The 20,834-nt window shown below is 54.8% G+C and overlaps 7 protein-coding genes and 1 non-coding gene across 8 annotated transcripts; 5 read left to right on the top strand and 3 right to left on the bottom strand.

Annotated features, from left to right (window-relative positions):
• Positions 1 to 31: 31 nt before the first annotated feature.
• GLOTRDRAFT_138013 (peptidase S28) lies at positions 32 to 2,236 on the top strand (the record flags this gene model as incomplete). Its single annotated transcript, XM_007866792.1, has 10 exons — positions 32 to 82; positions 178 to 226; positions 278 to 371; positions 433 to 485; positions 548 to 655; positions 724 to 1,236; positions 1,297 to 1,522; positions 1,584 to 1,775; positions 1,879 to 1,957; positions 2,020 to 2,236. The coding sequence occupies exons 3-10, from the start codon at positions 278 to 280 to the stop codon at positions 2,234 to 2,236; spliced, it is 1,482 nt and encodes a 493-aa protein (XP_007864983.1). The 5' UTR covers positions 32 to 82; positions 178 to 226.
• Positions 2,237 to 2,581: 345 nt separating this feature from the next.
• GLOTRDRAFT_138012 (uncharacterized protein) lies at positions 2,582 to 3,735 on the top strand. The gene is made up of 4 exons (XM_007866791.1): positions 2,582 to 2,851; positions 2,900 to 3,137; positions 3,212 to 3,574; positions 3,643 to 3,735. The coding sequence occupies exons 1-3, from the start codon at positions 2,684 to 2,686 to the stop codon at positions 3,418 to 3,420; spliced, it is 615 nt and encodes a 204-aa protein (XP_007864982.1). The 5' UTR covers positions 2,582 to 2,683; the 3' UTR covers positions 3,421 to 3,574; positions 3,643 to 3,735.
• Positions 3,736 to 4,445: 710 nt separating this feature from the next.
• On the bottom strand, positions 4,446 to 5,749 carry GLOTRDRAFT_115562 (cytidine deaminase; the record flags this gene model as incomplete). Its single annotated transcript, XM_007866790.1, has 6 exons — positions 4,446 to 4,459; positions 4,952 to 5,154; positions 5,241 to 5,281; positions 5,342 to 5,385; positions 5,517 to 5,624; positions 5,683 to 5,749. 6 exons carry the CDS (start codon positions 5,747 to 5,749, stop codon positions 4,446 to 4,448), a joined length of 477 nt encoding a protein of 158 aa, XP_007864981.1.
• Positions 5,750 to 9,066: 3,317 nt separating this feature from the next.
• Positions 9,067 to 14,631, top strand: GLOTRDRAFT_115561 (Oligoxyloglucan reducing end-specific cellobiohydrolase; the record flags this gene model as incomplete). Its single annotated transcript, XM_007866789.1, has 19 exons — positions 9,067 to 9,216; positions 9,273 to 9,407; positions 9,462 to 9,662; positions 9,714 to 10,404; positions 10,454 to 10,820; positions 10,879 to 11,119; positions 11,175 to 11,284; positions 11,344 to 11,540; positions 11,597 to 11,631; positions 11,696 to 11,746; positions 11,796 to 12,392; positions 12,441 to 12,539; positions 12,589 to 12,868; positions 12,922 to 12,992; positions 13,056 to 13,506; positions 13,559 to 13,650; positions 13,705 to 13,814; positions 13,873 to 14,178; positions 14,235 to 14,631. The coding sequence occupies 19 exons, from the start codon at positions 9,067 to 9,069 to the stop codon at positions 14,467 to 14,469; spliced, it is 4,419 nt and encodes a 1,472-aa protein (XP_007864980.1). The 3' UTR covers positions 14,470 to 14,631.
• Positions 14,603 to 15,578, bottom strand: GLOTRDRAFT_110710 (uncharacterized protein). The gene is made up of 6 exons (XM_007866788.1): positions 15,547 to 15,578; positions 15,219 to 15,488; positions 15,111 to 15,161; positions 14,991 to 15,056; positions 14,866 to 14,931; positions 14,603 to 14,794 (listed from the first exon to the last, which is right to left on the bottom strand). Exons 1-6 carry the CDS (start codon positions 15,556 to 15,558, stop codon positions 14,747 to 14,749), a joined length of 513 nt encoding a protein of 170 aa, XP_007864979.1. The 5' UTR covers positions 15,559 to 15,578; the 3' UTR covers positions 14,603 to 14,746.
• An 81-nt stretch (positions 15,579 to 15,659) lies between these two features.
• Positions 15,660 to 15,783, top strand: GLOTRDRAFT_t69. Its single transcript has one exon. It is a non-coding gene; the product is annotated as a tRNA-Ile (tRNA).
• A 427-nt stretch (positions 15,784 to 16,210) lies between these two features.
• On the bottom strand, positions 16,211 to 18,642 carry GLOTRDRAFT_59341 (DUF1900-domain-containing protein). Its single transcript, XM_007866787.1, has 7 exons — positions 18,457 to 18,642; positions 18,310 to 18,406; positions 17,486 to 18,248; positions 17,415 to 17,424; positions 17,165 to 17,360; positions 16,774 to 17,106; positions 16,211 to 16,712 (listed from the first exon to the last, which is right to left on the bottom strand). The coding sequence occupies exons 1-7, from the start codon at positions 18,486 to 18,488 to the stop codon at positions 16,560 to 16,562; spliced, it is 1,584 nt and encodes a 527-aa protein (XP_007864978.1). The 5' UTR covers positions 18,489 to 18,642; the 3' UTR covers positions 16,211 to 16,559.
• A 195-nt stretch (positions 18,643 to 18,837) lies between these two features.
• On the top strand, positions 18,838 to 20,673 carry GLOTRDRAFT_74758 (glycine cleavage system T protein). Its single transcript, XM_007866786.1, has 9 exons — positions 18,838 to 18,994; positions 19,044 to 19,146; positions 19,198 to 19,264; positions 19,314 to 19,615; positions 19,672 to 19,814; positions 19,875 to 20,052; positions 20,110 to 20,226; positions 20,276 to 20,317; positions 20,378 to 20,673. Exons 1-9 carry the CDS (start codon positions 18,884 to 18,886, stop codon positions 20,551 to 20,553), a joined length of 1,239 nt encoding a protein of 412 aa, XP_007864977.1. The 5' UTR covers positions 18,838 to 18,883; the 3' UTR covers positions 20,554 to 20,673.
• Positions 20,674 to 20,834: the final 161 nt, after the last annotated feature.

Raw genomic sequence — 20,834 nt, 5'->3', positions numbered from 1 at the left:
TGAGATCTGCTTCCCGGTCGTCACCATGCCCCGGATATCAAGAGACGCTCCGAATCTGTCACTTTCGCTCTTGACTTTGTTGGTATGCTTACCCCCATGCCTCGCGTTCAGAGAATACCTCGCCCCGGTCCCGAGGACCGCAGTCGCTGAAAGCCTCCCCCTTTTCTTTGACGTCAGTCTCTCTCATCCAATGCAAATCTCCCTGCCCATGGGGATGAAACCCTGAGCATGTGAACAAACAAGTTAATTATACGCATTTCTCACTGGTGTCCCGCAGATGCCGATAGATCATTTCGGAAACACCTCTGGCACATATCCCAACCGCTACTGGGTGAACGCGACGTACTACGAGCCGGGGGGACCCGTCTTCCGTGCGTCTTGGTTGATCAATTGACCAACCTTGCGGCGCAATTCAGCGAACGTTCTCACTAGTCTTTGATTCGGGCGAGCAGAACGCAGAACCGCTGGTGCCGTACTACTTGCAAGTGCGTTTGTGAACATTCGCCCTCGTAGGCGCTCACGTACGGTCATATGACCCGAAAACCAGGAATATCATGGCCTGTCTGCGACTATGCGGCTGGCCAAAAGGTACAAGGGCATCGCGGTCTTGTGGGAACATCGGTATTACGGGGACTCGCAGCCGTTTCCCGTGAACGTACGTATCTTTGAGCCAATGTCCTGAACCACGGCACAATGTCACTTTGACGCTGCACGGATCCTCAGGAAAACACCACAGCTGCGCAATGGCAATTCCTGACAACCGAACAAGCCCTCGAAGACGTCGTCTACTTCGCGAACCGCTTCGCCCACCCCTCCGCCCCGCCAGCCCTCCTGCATCCGTCGCGCACGCCCTGGATCTGGCTGGGCGGCTCCTACCCGGGCGTGCGCGGCGCGCTCCTGCGCGTGCGCAACCCCGAGGTGATCTACGCCACGTGGGCGAGCTCCGCGCCCGTGCATGCGCAGGTCGACATGGCGAGCTACTACGAGGCGGCGGAGCGCAGCCTAACGCGGAACTGCTCCGCGGACTGGGCCGCGGTGACGAGGTACGTGGACGAGACGCTCGGCGGGGGCGATGAGAGTGAAGTTGTGGAGATGAAGTATCGGTTGTTGTATGCGGAGAGGAGCGGGCCTGGGGGGAATACGACTGGGGCGCAGGGTCTCACTATGGAGCAGGCGGCGAATATGAGCGACGTTGATGCTGCGAGTATACTGATGGATCCTCTGAGCTTCTACCAGGTAATCCCTTCCCCATTCCCGTCGTCCTTTCTTCCAAGACTGTGCTGACGTCTTACGTAGTACTACGGCTTCCAAGCGTCCGTGCTTCCATTCTGCAACATCCTCGAGACGCAGAACTACACCCAGGCCCCGGTGGAGGGCGGCCTCGCGACGACGTACGGCATCGAAGTCGCCTTCGACGCCTTCCTGGCAGGCCTCGCCGAGACCGACTACGACTCCATCCCCGGCAACCCGGACGATCCCGTCCAGGACCGGAGCTGGATGTGGCAGTACTGCTCGGAATACGGTACACATTTTGCTGTCTACTTTGCAAGTGCAGCGTGGTATTAACAACAAGGGGGGTGAAGGATTCTACCAGCGAGGCGACCCGACCAACCCGCTGTCCATCGAGACTGCCTTCAGGTCGCTCGAGCTGTTCCAGCAGCAATGCGACGCGGCGTTCCCGGAGGGCTTGCCTGTGTCCCCGCAGGTCGAGAATATCAACAAGTACGGCGGGTGGGAGATGAACCCGTCCAACGTGTTCTGGACGAACGGAGAGTGTGAGTCATTAGCCTATTTTCATTTCATTCGTGTCCCTATCCCTGTCGTCCATCCAATTTGGACTTGGAAGGAGGTGATGAGTGACTGAGATGCGGATGCTAGTCGACCCGTGGCGCACGATGGGCCTCGCATCCATCGAGCCCAACTCGCCCTTCCGCAACTCCACCGTAGCAGTCCCCGCGTAAGCACCCTCCCCTCCCCCTTTCCACCTCCCTCTCTTCCAACCCCTCGCCCACTCCACAGTTGCAACACCCCCGCCCCCGCCCCCTCCTTCTTCGGCCTCCTGCATGCGGGCATGGTGCACGTCTCCGACCTGCGCGTGCTGCTCACGCCCGACGCGAACCACACCGAGTTCCGCACTGTCGGGTTCTACAGCCCCGTCGCGCAGGCGCCGTTCTATGCTGGCCTGGGCTTGTTCGAGCTGGCCCTGGACGAGTGGTTGCCGTGTTTCGGGCGCTGAAGGGCCGGGGTTCGGCGTGGATGGGTAGAGCGTGTAGATTGTACATGGTGCAGATACGTGGCTCCGGTACTCAAGAGATGGTAGGGTGTATCACCGTTGTCTGTATACGAGTTATGATGCCCAATGGGGTATCTAGTACTGGAGTTGAGTAACAGCAGCAACTTAATCAATGGTAACCCCGAAATATAAGCTAGATCTACCTAGTACTGCCACCGCGTACGCGGTACCGCCCACCGCACTGTCTTCCCGGCGACGCAGCTTGACTCGGATATTGTCGTCGAGGCTATACAAGACTCCACATAACATACAACGCACGCCATAAAGTGCTTGCCAACCCGTATACCCAGTACATACACCCAAACGATCAGGGATCCGTACTTCCTACCTATACCATATACCATCCGCGCACGCCATGGCCATCCACGAGTCGGGCCTGGGCAAGCTGCAATGGCGGGTGTACAAGGAGACGAAGGAAGAATGCCGGGAGCTCCTGGGCAAGATGGTGCGCTGGGGCCTCGCGCGCGCGGGGAGGCGAAGGAGCTCGAGCGGCTGGGCGCGCGCGAGCGGGCGTGGGAGGGCGTCAGGGCGAGAGAGGAGCGGGAGGCGAGGAGGAAGGTGCGTGTCCACGTCTGCGCAGGTGCAGGGGCTGATTTTGGGGAGCAGGCGGTGGAGGAGAACGAGAGGCAGAGGAAGGAGCAGAAGGCAAGGCGTGCGGGCGGGACCCGAGAGCCAAGTGCTGCACGCCGGAGGGAAGCCTTCCACAAGATTGAGCGGCGGTGGGTGTACCACGACGACGACGAGATGGACGCCGATGCGAGTGCGATGGGAGCAGGAAGTGAAGGGTATCCGCTACCGACCTTAAGTGCGTTCGTAGATAACGCGAAGCCAGCTAAAGGAAAAGGTACAGCTTACCGACCTGATAGATACGCGTTGGAGTGTAGATCAACTGCTCACGCTTTGGTTGTGGCATTTCAGGGGCCGCGCACGAGTTCGAGATCGTGGAGAGCCTGCCCAGGGTAATCGCGCTAGATGAGGAAGACGACGATGGCATTGATGACTGGGAAGAGGTTGAAGTCGGACCAGAGATGGAGACGCAGACGACGATGAAGACGGGGCAAGTCCTGAGGAAAGCAGGGCAAAGACTGAAGTACTCCGACGCCCTGAGGAATACAGAGGGTGGATGAAGACAGCAGGCGCACTACCCATGCAGTTTTTTCGATGGATATGGTTTCTCACCCAACAGCTGTTGCGTGAAGCTGATGCCAATGGGTCGGACGCACCTCGAACCGGGAGCACGGAGGTAATCCACAGTTTTGGAAGCTGGGAAGACCGCACTAGGTTGAGCCCATCCACTCTCATGGATGCCCGAGCGCAAGACCAACCGTAATAAACATGATCTTTGTCAGGGATATCTCGTCAGTGGTGGTGAATGACAGGTAGAGGATGTGGTCCCCCAGAAGTCCAGCGAGAGACCTTATGGTTCCACGCCACCACGGTCCGGTGCCGATACGATGCCGCCGTATCTCTCCATTACCCCTGCATAACATTTATCACCATCCTCGAGTCTCCTGCTCGTCCTCCTCATCACCGACACTCCTTACCGCAGTCGATCCAGTCCAAAGCAGCCATGCACAAACGCCTCCTGCAACTGCCGCACCCCGTCCTCGTCCAGATCCAGCTCCAAGTCCGCTGCGCCTCGACGTCCACGGCACCGCAGAGCCCCTTCCCCTTCCCTGCGCACCCCAACCCGACGCCGTACCAGATCTTCCACCTCCCCATGGGTGCCTCACAAGCCGACATCAAAGCGCGCTGTGTGTACCTCTCCCTGCCCAAATTTATTACTCCGAATGACTAAACGAACGGACCAACGCAGACTACGACCTCGTCCGCGCGCACCACCCCGACTCCCCCGCCTGCCGCCACCTCCCCGCGCACGAGCGCCACGCGCGCTTCCACTCCATCCGGCACGCGTACGACGTCCTCACGGGCAAGGCCCCCGCGAAGCCCGCGTTCCGCGGCCACTCGTGGTCTGGCTACCCGTACGAGGAGCAGCTCGATATCATGCGGCGGAAGCAGTGGGCGCGCAGCGCGGAGCGTGAAAGGAGGGGCGCGGGAGGGGGCGGGGGCGGGGGCGGGGGGTATGGCGCGTGGGGGAGCGAGCAGGTGTGGACGGCGAGCGCGGATGATCGGTGGAAGGACCGGGTTATTATCACGTTTGGCGTCCTGGTGCGCACTCCCTTTCGCTCCTCCCCGTTGCCTTTGTCGGCGTCAGGACTCACTTGACTCGCAGTCCCTCGTGGTTGGCCTCGCGCCCGCGGTATTCATCAACCCCTACTCGCTCGTCGAACAACGACATCTCCAGGCATCGGCCAACCTCGCGCAGGCGAGGCGCGAGGCCCGGGAGTACGGGTGGGAGCGGCGGAGGGAGATTAGGAGGCGGGTGCAGGAGCACCAGGCGGCGGTGAGGGAGGAGCAGCTTGCCGAGCCGGAGAAGGAGTGCTAGGGTCCGGTGGTACTACATCTGTGTGAGGGTGGACGCAGAGATAGTGTATATTTACTTTATTCTTATCAGCCAGAGTCGGCTGCGGCTGCCCTGCATGTAAGATAGCTAGTATGTACATACGCAAAAAAGAAATTATGTACCGATACACACCAACACGTTCGTAACATACATTCCGTCCAATCTTCAACCCTAACTCCCACCCTGACCCTGACCCCGCTCCATCTCCAAATGCTCCGGCCCAAAGCTCATCGGCAGCAGCTGCTCGAGCGTCGCCTCCACCACGCCGTCCTCCTTGCCCTCGAGCAGGCGTGCGGCGTAGTCGGCGGGGACGAGCAGGATGGGCGTGCTCAGCGTCAGGAACTCGCGCAGGACCTGCCGGCAGATGCCGCAGGGCGAGATGGCGTGCGGGACGTCGCTGGTGGGGTGGTGAGATGCGGTGAGGGCGGGGGAAGGTGGAAGGGAGGGGAGGGAGAGGGGGGGGAGGGGAGGAAGAAGGCTTACGAGGTTACGGCTATCGCAACGAAGGATCGGGTGCCCTCGCTCTGTTCGTGCACCCAAGGATCGGTGAGAACGGGGGAATGGGTGAGAGCAGGGGTGCGTACCACTGCTTTGACGATCGCGGTGCGCTCGGCACAGATCGTACCTCCTGTATAAGTCCGGGGCAGAGCACAATCAGATCTAGTATGAAACGCAGCGTTCGGAGTAAAACAAATCCAGAGGTGTAGAGGAAAGCAGGACGCGTGCGGAGAATATGAGAACACGATAAGACCCACTCACCGTACGACGCGTTCTCGACGTTCGCGCCCTTGATAACCTCCCCGCTCGCGCTCAGCAGCGCCGCGCCGACGCGGAACTTCGAGTACGGGCTGTACGAGCCCTCCTTCGCTACCAAACCCTCAGCTATCACCCTTCCCCCGTTTCGAGCGAGTGAGATAGGACGGACCTTCGATGGCGGCGCGGATGAGCCTGTCCCGGTCCTCCATCGAGAGCGTCCACGCGCGGATCGCCATTGTGTTCTTGTCGGAACTCGGAGAAACGGAGCTAGAGGCCAAGTTCGCCTGACTTGCGACTGTATACAGTGTCTGGCAGTAGGTTTGGACTTCGAGATAATGACTGCTTCGGACGAATTGGAATCGGATGAATTGGACAGGGGTCACGTGCAGAGGTGCTTCTCGCATGAAGGCCTAGGGGCTGTGCTGTAATTAGAGTTGGCGTGCGGAGGACGCGTGTTGGGCATGCTTGCAACGCGTTTCTGGATGAGAACTGGGTACTATGGAGGATAAACTACGACAGGAATGCGCAGAGCTGGTTATACGAGCAGTCGTGCAAGCCCTAATCTGCTTTGCAGGCTAGTCTGGAAACCCATGACCCCAATACTGCAGTCTCTGTCATTACCTGGAAACTCGTAAAAGACCACTATGGACTGAGCTGGGAAGAGACCCGGAACGAGGATCAGTACTAAGCACCGCCATTGATTAAGATACCCCGATATGAATAGTTCCCCTTAATCCCCTTCCCTCCCCGGACCTACGCCCATCTTGATCAGCTATCTCCCGCGGCCACATTGTTCCCGCATGTCCCTCCGGGCCCTCGAAATCTATCAATGCCTCCATGCCCCCTCCCCTTTGCTTCCACGCACCTGCATATAAGCGAGGGACCTGCGCTGGGAGTGGTCCTATCTCCCTGATCTCTGCTTCGACTTTTTTTGTTTCCATTGGTACCTGAGCGCCCCCCGCTTTTCTCCACTAGCTTAGGCTAGCTGCGACACCGCGATACTTGACCGGACCTTCAATCCAAACTGAACCCGCATCGTTCACCACTTCGATTCATATTGAGCACGATGGCCGACGTCCAGGTCCTCAGTCCCGCGAGCCCCTTCACACCGACAACCGAGCAGGTACGCATCCTCCCACCCACCTTCTCAATAACCTAATCGTCTTACACCCCCTCCCACCCAGCAGCCACCCAACAGCCCCGCCCGCATGCGCACCTACTGCAACAACCTCGCGACGCAGAACGGCTCCCTCCAGCGGCGCCTCCAGCGCTCCGAAGAGTCCAACGCCTTCCTCAAGGCGCACGCCGAGCAGCTCAAGTTCGAGATCGCGCAGCTCAAGGCCGAGATGGCGGCGAAGGCGCGCAACGTGATGGCGCTGCAGTTCAAGCTGCTCCGCCAGGACCTCCTGGGCTGCGCCGCGCAGGCGACGGCGCGCAGGAGCGTCCAGGAGAAGGAGAGGGCGTGCGAGGAGGCGCGCAGGGAGGCGGAGGGGCTGCGAGAGGAGAAGAGGAGGCTGGAAGCGGAGGTGGAGAGGTTGGGGTTTGCGGTGACGGGCGTGCAGTATGTCGCGGATAAGCTCGAGGAGCGGAATAAGGACCTGGAGGCGCGGAATCGTGAGTTAGAAGAGCAGGTTGCGCGTGTTTGGGAGGAGAAGGAGGAGCTGGAGGCGCGGTGCGCGGAGAAGGACGCGGAGGTGCGCCGGACCCGCGAGAAGATGGAGGTCCTGGAGGAGTACGTCGCCGCGAGCAAGGCGGCGGACGACCTCGTGTCCGACACGTTCACTACCGTCCTCGCCACACTTGATGCGTGGAAGCGCGGCGACGAGGCAGACGAAGACGAAGAAGACGACGCCTACCACGGGGTCGAAGTACCGACAATCGTGGTGTCGGAAGCCGAGGACGACCGCATCGTGAGCAGGAGGCGGGAGGACGACGCGTGGTCGCACGAGGCGATATTGGACAGCTGGACTGCCCCGCCCGCGACGGACGCCGACGCCGCCGCCTGCCCCAGTTCACTCAGCTGCACCATCCCCCTCCCGAGCTCACCCACGGGTCTCGGTATCGAGGACTCGCCGATTACCCCCACTACGCCGCTGGCTAGAATTGACGAGGAGGACGAGGATGAGCCAGAGGCCGAGTCTTCCTCTACTCCGGCATCGCGGCCGCACTTCAAGGCAAGCTCCGGCTCATTTGAAGGCGATATGCCCGGCAGCCCTACTGTCGTGGGCAGCGGATCGGAACTTGACACCGAGTCAGAGTCGGAGTCGCTCGCAGACGACGAGCAAGAGACGTCTTCGTCGCGTCCGAAGGTCTATGATAGCTCGACAGACTCACCTTTGCTCATGTTCCGCAACTTTGCGCATGGTATACGTACGTCTTTCATCCAAAGCTTGGTTATATGGAGTGCTAACGGATGTCCTTGCGCAGCGGAAGAGGAATTCGCGCCGCTGATCCACGAGCGCTTCTCGCCCATCGACGTGCGTTTCGAGAACAGCGACGACGAGGCGTGCAGCCGGCTTGCGGCCTCCCTGATGAGGAAGCGGTCGAATAGCCTTTCCTCCATCGGGACCTGCGATGGTCTAGGTATGTCATCTTCGGCTCTCCCGAGGGAAACATGTTTACTGACCACTGTTGCAGAAACCTTCCGGCGCGAGTTTGCTCACTCGCCTGTAGTCCCCAGTCCGCTGGGAAGGCGGCGGCAGGATAGGTTGAGCTGTAGGCGCAGGCCGCTGTGAGCTTCCTACCTGTGCTTAACTGGCCGCATTCTGTTTTATCTACGTAAGTTGCTCCGTCAACCTTGGTTGGAAAAGGGTATGCTTACCAGCGGGACATGCTCAGATCGAGTGTACACTAGTGTACAACCACCACACTATCATTATTGGCATGCTGTATCGAGTAGTTCGGACTCTTTCATGATGTATTACTTACGACCTTTTACGACCAATGTAAGCCGTGACTTAGGTCCGGTTTGTTACGCACTGGTGTGAATATATTTTCTTCGAAATACAGTATGTCCTGTGGGACCCATCGGTCATTACGGCGCGTTCAAACAGCTCTTTGCTCAGAATCAACGGCAGCTCCGACAGGGCTGACTTACACCTTAGTATTCCCTGTATCTCCATATGCATAGCAATCATTGTAGGTATATGGTACATAGCGGTTTGCTTACGGTGCTTACTGTAAGCAAACCGCTGAGTCGTTGAAGGTCGATATCTGAGAAGAGCATTGTTGACAGCCAGTTGCAGATCGATGGGCCCATTTCTCAAAAATCATTTACAGTCGGACCACGTCGGACAGCCAATTTCAAGTCCCCGAGAGACAGAAATCAGGCCATCTGGACTTCTATGCCTTCTTCCGATGTCCCTGGCACCCGCTCCGACCCACTCCGACTATACGCAGTTTTTTGAAGTGGTGGTCTATCGATCTGCAAACGGCTGGAAGTAAGGCACAGCTTCTATTTCAGCAGTTATTGCCTCCGCGACTCCGACGCGCAGTACTCGACGGGGTAAGCGCGGACCCGCCTTCGTGGCTTGCTTACGACCTCCACGACCCTATGGCGCCGTTACACAGAACGGCGGCCTTTCTGGCCTGGTCGATCACTATTCTGCTATGTGTCCTGCTGTCTGGGGCACAAGACATCGAGAAAAGTATAACGTATTTCAATAATCTCCCTGCCAGGCTGTTCTTCTTCGATGACACTACTGTGCGTGTGCCCTTGGACTGTGCTGCGCGTTGAGCTGACCTCGACGGACGGACTAGACGGTGATATATCATGACGTTGTGGAGGGCAATGTGTATGTGTCGCAAGATGAGGGCAAGACGTGGAACAGGGCTGCGGATATACCTGCGGGGGATGCGAGCATGGTCATAGAACACCCATTCGACAATCGCTATGTGAGTGTCTTATGTCTGACAGATATTCAGCGTATTTAAGCTGCTACTGGCCAGGCTTTCGTCTTGACCCGCCACAAGACCCATTGGCGCACCGAAGATCGTGGACGGACGTGGCGGAGCTTCACCATGCCAATCGTACCCGCCTACACGTCCAGACCCCTCTCGTTTCATTCCGACCCCGCGAAATATGGATACATTCTCTATCAAGGTACTGTATGTGACCGTTTAGGCTGGGGCTCGGTCTGTCACGACGAGGCAAGTAAGACGGTGCAGTGCGCCTTACCCGGTTACTAACTGAGCGATCAGACGTACTACACAAAAGAAGCCTTTAGTGACGAACCCAAGCTTCTCCTCACGGAGACGTCCCGGTGCCAGTTCGCACATAGCAGCAAGGATTTCAAGCACGACGCTCATCCCGACCTGATTTACTGTGTTGGGTTCGATACCACTACGCTGACTGGAACCCACTCTCTGTCATCCAGCAGAGTGTTCTCCAGCACGGACTTCTTTCAGCAGGAAAACAAGGTGGAAGACCTTGGCATAGGCAAGAATGCGCGGGGCGTCGTGGCCTTCGCCATCGTGTCGAAGTTCGCTGTCGTGGCTTTGAAGGATCTCAGCCCCGGCAGCGAAGGCGACATGCTGCTGTACGTGTCCGTCGACACCAAGACGTGGGCAAAGGCGCAGTTCCCTCATGCGACGTCGGCTCGCTTGAGAGAGAATGCGTACACGATTGTTGAGTCCACAATTCACTCGCTGGCAGTGGATGTGGTGCTCCAGACAGAGGCCAGTATAGGTACTCTGTTTGTCAGCAACTCCAACGGGACGTACTTCGTGGAGAGTTTGAGGGATACCAACCGGAATGAGATGGGCTATGTCGACTACGAGACCATATACGGAGTAGAAGGTGTCGGTTTGGCTAATGTCGTTGTGAATGCTCAGGAAGTGGAACGCGGCGTTGCTACCAAGCAGCTCAAGACCATGATTACCTTCGATGATGGTATCTCGATCCACAGCTATACTTCCCGAAGATACTGATTCAGATGTAGGTAGTTCTTGGTCAACCCTGCAACCCCCTTCGACCGACAGCGAAGGGCGCCGCATTCCGTGTGATCCCGCAGACAAGAATGAATGCTCATTACACTTACATTCCGTAACGACGCCGCATAACTTCGGGCGCATTTTCTCCTCCCCTGCTCCCGGGTTTATCATGGGAGTCGGATCCATCGGCGCTTACCTCCAACCCTATGAAGAGTGCGATACATTCCTGAGCACAGACGCTGGTTTGACTTGGAGGATGATCCGGAGAGATGCACATAAGTACGAGTTTGGCGACCAAGGCACTATACTTGTTGCCGTGAACGATGAAGAAGGTGTTGACACCATCAGATATTCGACTGATGAGGGGAGGACTTGGTGAGTAGCCTCGACTGCTTTTCTTCGGAAGCGTTGATCTTAATTTGCCGAATCGCAGGAACTCCTACAACTATGGTGTCAAAATGCGGGCCAGAGCACTCACGAGCGTGCCGGATGCAACCTCCCAGAAATTCATCTTATTGGGTCAGATCGCCCGGAGGGACCAGACAGCTGGGCAAGGTCGGTACGCTATCGTATATCTGGACTTTGCCGGGCTTGGGAGACGTCAATGCACGGATAATGATTTCGAGAACTGGTACGCTAGATCAGCTGCCAAAGAATGCCTGATGGGACACAAGGTGCGGACTATCCCCATGTATCCCTAGGCTCAGGTTAAGATGCGGTCGGCTCTAGCTGTGGTACAAGCGTCGCAAGGCTGATGCTGATTGTTACGTCGGCAACAAATTCACGGACCCCGTTGGACACGAGGAGGACTGTCCTTGTACCGACGAAGACTTCGAATGGTCTGTATATGGTTGACATCTTCTCTTCTCAACTGTTCACTGACTAGCCGACATTGCAGTGATTACAACTTCGTCCGAAATGGCAAGGAGTGTGTCCCTGTTGGTCCGGAGCCGATACCGGCTGGCGTATGCTCTGCTGGTGATCCCAACCAAACGTACATGGGCTCTTCCGGGTATCGCTTGATCCCCGGAGACACCTGCAGTAGAGAACGTGGAATCAGCAAGGATGACAAAGTCGAGAAAAAGTGTTCCGAAGGTCTGTCATCTTTCAATACTGGGACATGGGTCGCTTATCGCTCATCTGGACTTCAGCCCAGCCGCAGGAGGGCGACATCATTCACCAGACTGCAAGTATCGAGCATAGGCTATCAAACAGGTCTTGACCGACGATTGACTGTTTTCTTCCTTTAGTTCGAATTCTCTGCTCCTGTCGTGCAACAGGCTTATTTTGCGGATTCTCAGGTCTGTCTGTCGTCGTTAACATACATATAATAGTACTTACATCTTCTAGACAATCTTGGTGCGACTTGCGGACGGGTCCATTTGGCAGTCAAGCAATGAAGGCTACACATGGACACAGCCCGTACCTGACCAAAGATTTGTCGTCTTCTATCTCCATCCCTACACTAACGACAGAGGGTACCTCGTCACTCCTGACAACCGATTCTACTATACCACGGACGTTGGAAGGACGTGGAATCCGATGAATACTCCCACTGTTCCCAATACGTTCGGCGCGCAAGTCTTGCACTTCCAACCTCAGAATTCTGATTACATCATCTGGACTGGAAATGAAGACTGCGAAGGATTTGGCGCCAATTGCCATGCCGTTGCCCACTACTCTCGCGACAACGGCCGGCACTGGAACATCGTGGAGACGTACGTGCGCAACTGTCAATGGGCCCGCGACGCCGAACTCAAGGTCGACAAGACCCATATCTTATGTGAATCGTGGCGAGACAAGAAAGGAAACCAGAGATTTTTCATGCAAAGTGGGACGAATGCGCTCGAACTTGTCTCCGGTACCGACTACTTTGCGACGAAGACGAAGCTTTTCAATCACGTCGTTGGCTTTACTAAGTTTTCTGAGTATCTCATAGTCGCAGAGGTAAGGGTTGATCTTGACAAGTAGTGGGCTCTTGCTGAGTATACGCAGTACGTGCAAGATAGGCAGTCTCTTGAACTGCAAGTGTCCCTCGACGGTCGGAAATTCGCCACGGGCATGTTCCCGCCCAGTATGCGCCCTACTCAGCATGTACGCCATATAATCAACTTTCCCGTCATGTATGCTAACGCTTCGTTAGGCGTATACGATGCTGGAATCAAGCACAATGTCGGTGTTCTTGCACGTGACTACCTCCGAGCCACCCAACCCGTACTGGGGAAGTATTCTCAAATCCAACTCGAATGGGACATACTTCGGCGTAGCCTTAGACAATGTCAATAGGGATGAGCGTGGCTACGTCGATTTCGAGAAGATGATTGGTCTTGACGGTATCGCACTCGTGAACGTTGTCTCGAATCCTTCAGAAGCGCCTTTGACTGGCACGAAGAAGCTGCAAAGCCGGATTACGCATAATGACGGTAAACCCATCCTGCCCTTTTGTCGAAGCTGCATGTTGCTCACATGGCTCTAGGTGGTTCATGGAAGAGCCTGACACCTCCTACAACTGACTCGCAGGGTCTACGCTATGACTGCACGAGTGTTGTACGTCAAATGCGATTATGCGCGTTGGTGACTAGATTTACGTCTTACGTTCTGATTGCCTAGAGCTGCGCCTTGCACGTCCACGGATATACGGAGCGTCGGGATCCAAGGGCAACATATAGCACGCCCTCTGTTCCAGGTCTGTTGATGGCCGTAGGCAACGTTGGCGAGAGCTTGGCACCATATACGGAAAGCGACACTTTCCTCAGCCGTGACGGTGGGTTTACTTGGGAAGAAGTTCACAAGGATGCACATCTCTGGGAATTCGGTGATTCGGGGTCGATCCTTGTCATGGCCAACGATGAGGAACCCACGGACCATGTGCTATTCAGCACCGACGAGGGTAAGACATGGCGGGAGTACAAGTTCACGGACGACAAACTCCGGGTCTATGCCATCGTCACCGTACCGTCCGATACCAGCCGCCGATTCATTCTCTTCGGCTCTTATCCCCGGTCACCCTCAGCGGCGGTTGCAGTCCATATTGACTTCTCTGCTCTGACTACAAGGCAATGTAATAGTAGAGCTCTTGTTCATGTGTACATCAACTCAAACTACTTCCATAGGCGTCTTGGACGTTCAGGATCCCGCTCACGACGACTTCGAGCTATGGAGTCCCAGTCACGAAAGAGCAGAGCTTTGTCTCTTCGGACGTCAGGTGAGCTCACGAATGGTCTATGTCCTTCAAGTTGTTCACCTTCGTCAACCCTAGACCATGTTCCACAGGCGGAGACGTGAAGCCAACTGCGTGGTCGGGAATCAAGCCAAGGCTGAAGAGCGTATAGTCAGAAATTGTGCTTGCGACGAACATGATTTCGAATGGTACGTGGACTACATCGACTCTCTTCATGAGGCTCTTACTGAAAAAAACTTTACCAAGTGAGTTCAATCATGTAAGAGACAGCAGCGGCAGCTGCGTTCTCGTGGAAGGGACCCAGCCACTGCCAAGCGACCCGGAGACGTCTTGCCGGAACGGCGAAGATTATTGGTACGAGCGGACTCCATACCGGAAAATACCCTATTCGTCTTGCGAGGATGGTCTACGACTTGACCGAGGAGAGCGGCACGTATGCCCGGGTTTCAAGGCCCATGGCGCGTTTTTCTGGTGGACAGTAATCGTGATACCATTCATGTTCACAGCCCTTGTGGCTTACTGGTACTACCGCAGAAGCGGCATGGCTAGAGGGTATGTAATATTGTCTTATGCCTTTCGCTTCATCAGTTCAATCCTCTCTCTGCCAGCACCATCCGTTTGCCTGGAGGGGAGCCAGGTATGTCGTACAGGCGCAGCGAATCGGGTATTGTATCAACGCTCGCGTCCGTGCCGTGGTTCCTTGTCGGCATCGCGGGTATCGCATATGAGTATGTCGCGGAAGCTGTGGATTCGTTGACAACACGATTCCGATCGAGAAGCGGGTATCGGAACGTTCCTGTCGACGAGGATGCGCAGATCCTGAGATTCGAGGATGAAGAGTAGGATTTATGGACCCTGAGCAGTCGGCATCTCTGATTGACTGGATCACCTTACGCGTATGTAATATGTTGGATGTTGCTAACGCCATGTATACATTATCTGATACATCCTTATATATTTATCACTCAGTCAGAAATTCAGGTGTCATGATGAGCGCGACAGGCACAACATTCTCCCAATCTATGCCTGGAGGGCACCGGTACATTAGGTTACATTAGATATACATTCTAAGGACGCGACGAAAAGATACGAAAGCAATGAAAACCCAGCATAATACCCGTCAGTCGATGACACCAAGATGATCTTCTTTTATGGTGCCAATGGCGAACTTCAGATGTAACGGTGGAAGGAAAAGGGCGCATCAGCGACGTAGAGTACCAACAACACACAATAACGCACAATTTCCGTAGCATCGACACGCGTTCCAACAATCTTTAGCCGAATTTTTGTGTTCTTCTCGATGATCTAGGAGGCAGGCAAGCTAACTTATCAGTACAAAAGCCACATGCATGACTTCTACGTGCCTGGTCCTCCGAAGCGAAAGAGGGCGGATTAGAGTTGGGATCGTATCGGAAGTCTGGCCCGATGAGCTGCGAGGGCGAAATGGTGAAACAATTGGAAGAAGGGTATGGGAAGACTCGCACCTGATGTGAGACGAATACCGTCAAGGGGCCAACGTCCGCAAAGAAACCCATCTGAGGCAATCAGGTGTTAATCAAAGACTGCAGCATCTGCCGCCATTCCAAGTGTACCTTGTTCACATTCCCCACAACTCCGTCCACAACTTCTCCTTTGAAGGGTTTGAAGACGATTGCCCGGTACCGTGTCACAAACTCAGCTTGCCCACTACCACTCAGGACGACACCCTTCCCAATATCTAGAATGGAGACGACAGCGATGATATAACCGAACTGTCCTGAACATGTTCCTTCAACGTCGGAATATAGCTTAGACTCCAGGAACTGGAGCATCCGAGGACCAAAGTATGACGGATGAAGCAGAATAGTATGCGTCAATTCTTTCTAGTCGCCGAGTCACTCGTGAATGCTGGAATGCATGGTGACCACAGGAGATACATACTATGAAGAACATGGTTCAGGCGAAACGGATGCGTCGCGTTTGTGGCGATGAGTGTAACTGACTGTCACTCGTCGCAGGCCAGATATAGATTATTTAATTATCAACCATTTAACGGCCGACTAGCTCAGTTGGTTAGAGCGTGGTGCTAATACCTTACTGTCCTGCTCTGTATCTTCCCTGATACGGGTCTAGATGGTGGTTACGCCAAGGTCGTCGGTTCGACCCCGGCGTTGGCCAATGTTTTTCTCTTCTCTTCAGCGATCGCGAACTGCATATTTTGCATACTTACTGTTATTTGGGTAGTTTTGCAAAATTTACAAAATTACCCTACCGAGAGCTGTATTCCTCATAAAGAAATTCAGGGACTCTGTAGGCATGTAGATATCGACTACTGGATGCGCTCTGAATTTGGTCTGGGGAAACATTGAGTGGTTATGAAGAGGGAGGGTGTTTGCAGCTGCCTGCAGCTGCAGACCGTGTGAAATCCAGATATGGCACCATTCCATCGTTTTTCGCCGGGGTCCTGTTTGGGCTATACTATTGTACCATACATTGAGCTGTCCAAGGAACCCGATTGTGAGGATGTAGCTATAGGGATGCTGTTTTGCAAAACTTCGAGAGGCGGATCGTGACAAAAACGTGATGGATCTCGCGGGGAGGTCACGGGTGACAAACCCTACCAAACCGGCATCTATCTAGCACCCCCTACACCTCGTATTACAATACAACGAAATCACTGTAGGGTACATAGGAGGGTGCTACACGATGCCACGCAAAAATTCCGACTCTAGATCTAGCGAGCTGAGCGCAACACGTCGATTTACAGAGTTTTGCAAAACTACCCAAATGATAGTAGCCTATGCGCCGACCTTGTTCATAATCTGACAATCATGATAGTCTCCCGGTCCGTACCTTCCTGAGTTGGCACCCAGAGCATTAAGCAGTCCCAATGGTATAAATGTCATCCCCCGATACCTACAATCTTTGTATTATGGAACATTATGCAGGTCGCTCTATTCATCCAATAAGGCTTGAGCTGCTTTGCGCGCGTTAGCCCGGATAGACTCCACTTGAAGCTCGAGATTCCTGATCTTCTCTCGCGCGTCCCGCAGCTCTAAGGTCAGGCGCGCGTTTTCTTCTTGCAGAAGGGCATTGCCGTTTCCAGACTACAAGGAGATATTAAGTCAGACGTCCAATGATAGTTGAATGATGCACCATGGTGCTTACGTCGAACGTGGGCTGGGATTGGGAAGGGGTAACAGGTGTAGCTCGTGGTTCCGCCTTGGGCGCAACAGGGCTGATAGGGGCTGGAGCTGCTGCAGGCGTAGACACGGGAATAGGTGAAGGGGCAGCCACTGGGCTGGGTGCAGGAGCCGATGCAGTCTTAGTCGGTGCGGGAGTCGAGAGCGAGGCCGGGGTGTATGAACCAGAGGAAGTGACGCCGTTCTCGAGGTTGACAAGTTTTGGAGAGGCGGTCTTGCCGGAGAAGAACTCAGCGGCACTAAGGGCGGGTTCTGCGGAAGGTGCGGGAGGGAATATGTCGGACTGGAAGGAGTCGGACTGCCAGGGATGAACTTAGCAAGATGCGTAGCATCACTCAGAACCCAAACGGACGTACCTTGCGGGGGACAATGAATGCGATGGGTTCGATGTACGACCCGGAGATCTTATAGGCACGAGCAATCTCGCAGTCGAACACATTTAGCGCTCTTCGGGGCAGGAAGCACATTCCACGCTGTGGCTCGTTCGACTTGTGCTCCGCGAGAGGATACAATGTCTCGGACTCCCACTCGTAGTAGCGGATGTTACCATCACTGGTTAATATCGTCAACAAGAGGTCCAACAAATTATGTCACGAAGGAACGTACCCCTTGCCAGCTATGGAAATGTGCATCATGCATCACTTACGCTCTGCGAACTCGATATTGAATCAACTCACCAAGGAATAGGATGTTGTTGTCACTCCAGAACGGCATTATGATACCAGCAGATTGATCAATAGTCATGGTCTTGACATTGCTCAACCCTCCAGTCTCCCAAACGCTCAGTTGACGGTCGCTCATCTTGCTGAATCCAGTCGTAGCAATATTGTTGTGCTCGCCCATCCATACAACGCGTGCACCTTTGATGCCACTGTGCCCGTCCGTGACTCTGACTGCCTCACCTCCAGCTCGTGGATCGAATATTCTGATCTTACGATCCCTGCAGGTTGTTACCAGTACTGTCCCAGCCGGGTTGAACGCCATGCTCTGAATCGCGTCGCCGTGCCCGGAGAGGACTGACTTGGCACTTTCGGGGTTCGCGAGATCCCAGAGCTTCACGGTGTGCTCTGCGGAAGCAGTCGCAAGGACATTCTCAGCGGTTGGGTGGAACAGAACCTGTCCGACCTTGCGTGGTGATACATCGAGCCGAGCGACGGGATCAAAGTCCTGGGGCTGCCAACCCTCATCGTTCCAACCTTCGAACACGGAAGACTCGACTTTCCAGATCATCGCTTTACCATCTTCACCTCCGGATGCGACGATGGAGTCATTGTGGGGAGACCAGTCGGTGTCGAGGACGGGAGCGGTGTGGCTGCGTGCCAAGGGGATGATGTCGGGGAGCTTGTACGGGAAATTGGGAATGGGCTGGAAAGGCGAGGGGAGGGGAAGGATGGCAAAAGCTCCTCCTCCCGATGCATTCCAGTTTACGCTAATGTATCGCTGTAACACGGTAATACGGTCAGGCATGATATCGCAAGCAAAATACGGACAGACAACTTGCCCCTGATGCCGAGATTAGGTTGGTATCCCAAGCAGTGTTGGACACTTTGACATTCTCGATGCCATACTCCTTTTTCCCTGTCTGTCCGAAGACGTGACTGCACACGTCTCAGCACCATGACACGTCGAGCAATGTGCGCAAGCTCACCGATATTTGGACGGCCGTACAAAGCGAGACATAGTTTAAACAGGAGAGATTATATTGTTCCCTTACCCGTCCTACAGAAGGAACAGGCTGAACGCTTCACGGGGCCACCGACGAGAGGAGGTTTGGCGTCGTCAGGACGTATCGAGGTGAGGAGCAGCGCAGTAGTAACAGCAGTGATAATTCGAGATGTCCTATCAATAATCGGAGTTCTAATCGCGATGGTATGCACTACAAGCTGACTAGAGTGAGGACTACAGATTGAGACTACAAATTACTGAACGCGCGTTTACGTTGATAGCGCAGGACCTTTATCGTAATTACGCCGGACTCGCCTATATATGTGACCTAGGCCTGTAAGTGCACCCTTGTCCGCTGCCCTCTCGTACACGTTCCGGGAACGGTCCTAACGACCGTCTTTGTATCTGAAATGATAGCTTTACGGACGCTGCGAACGAGGAGCGGACTCGGTTTCCGCGCAAGCAGCCTAAGATGTACGCAGTTCACTGCGAAGAGAGGATATGCAGCTGCAGCGGGTGAGGTGAGTAATCAGCCATTGGTACTGTAGGGGTCTCTGAGGATTATCTCAGCTTAAGAAGACGGGATTATATGAATTCCATGTCAAACGTGGTGCGAAGATGGTGCCCTTCGCCGGTTATTCCATGCCTCTGCAGTATGGGGATGTTGGCCAAGGTACCTTGAACCGCTCCCCTTCGCTCTGTGTTTAATGACTGAACGCCTCAGTGGCCGCTCACAATCATGTTCGATCAAGTGTCGGACTATTCGATGTAGGACATATGGTGCAAAGCATGTACGTCTCGGGTTCGTTTCATTTGTATACGTCTATTGAATATGCTCAGTTTCCGAGGCGCAACCGTGACCCAGTTCCTTGAATGGCTAACCCCTTCCTCACTCTCGTCGCTGGCTCCATATTCGTCGACCCTCTCCGTCCTCCTAAACGATAGGGGTGGAATCATAGACGATACTGTCATCACTAAACATGCCGAAGATTCGTTCTACGTTGTTACGAATGCAGGCAGACGTGACCGAGATTTGGCGTGGTTCAACGAGAAGCTCGAGGAATGGAACTCCAGCGAAAGAAGCGCGTCCGGGAAGGTCGAGCTGGAGGTCTTGGAAGATTGGGGCTTGCTCGCTTTGCAAGGTACTGTCTTTGCGCTGTGAACCGTGGAATCCGGAGGTATGCTCACATTCACCTAGGCCCTGAGGCTGCAGAGTATCTCCAGTCGCTCACTTCGTTCGACTTGAAAGGCTTAACGTTTGGTCGATCCGCATTCCTCCCAATCGAGGGATTTAACCTGCACGTAGCACGTGGGGGGTACACCGGTGAAGATGGATTTGAGGTCTTCTTTCCAAGCCTGAAACTATGTCAGAAGATTGACCCGGTTACATTTGCTTTATAGATCTCTGTCCCACCAAAGCATACCGAAGAAGTAGCACAGTTGCTCGCTCGGCACCCTGTCCAGCTTACGGGTTTGGGTGCACGAGATAGTCTTCGTTTGGAAGCCGGCATGTGTCTTTACGGCCAAGACCTCGACGAGGACACTACCCCCGTTGAGGCTGGTCTTACGTGGGTTATCGGTCAGTCGGGTCACGTTACGTCTGAGAAGGTCAGTCTTGACTCTATTTTGACTTTAGGGAAGGACAGGAGGGACTCGGCAGACTTCATCGGCTTCGAGGGTGTCAAGAAACATCTAAAAGATGGTCCCCCAAGAAGACGGGTTGGTTTGATTGTAGAAGGAGCTCCCGCCAGACGTGAGCGAAACATTACTTCGTTCGTTACAGCCTGCCAATTGTTTTACAGAGGGTGCAACAATTTACAAACCCGGTACTAAAGAGCCTCTCGGTACGTACCTCAGTGTGCCCTTGGTGACAGCTTTGCACGGGCGTCTCATCGATACCGCAGGCTCTGTCACTTCGGGCATACCTTCACCGACGCTGATGAAGAATATTGCTATGGGCTACGTGCAGAGCGGTTGGCATAAGAAAGGGACAGAGCTGGAGGTCGAGGTCCGCAAGCAGATGCGAAAAGCGGTCGTCACACCCATGCCCTTCGTCAGGACGAACTACTACAGAGGATAGGTGTTTCCGAGTGACGGCATGGGCTCAACTTCCATGTAAGGTCTGCACCAGTACATTATGTGAGACGTGATAATACTGCAAAGCAGATACGAACGCGAGGATAGTCGTGGCCATTCAGCGCAGCTCTTGTTTTCAATAAATTGCTGGAGAGTCGTAGCCCGGCCCTCGCCACAGGCAACTCCCCAGCCACCCTAGGGGGTTTTCTTCCACTCGCTTTAGGAGATCTCCGATTTCCCTCCATCATCATTTACACCATCACTGCCATCCGCCATGCAAGTTGG

The sequence above is a fragment of the Gloeophyllum trabeum genome (genome assembly GCF_000344685.1).
Source record: "Gloeophyllum trabeum ATCC 11539 unplaced genomic scaffold GLOTRscaffold_00005, whole genome shotgun sequence".
NCBI lineage: Eukaryota > Fungi > Basidiomycota > Agaricomycetes > Gloeophyllales > Gloeophyllaceae > Gloeophyllum > Gloeophyllum trabeum.
This window is presented reverse-complemented; position numbering and strand designations above follow the sequence as displayed.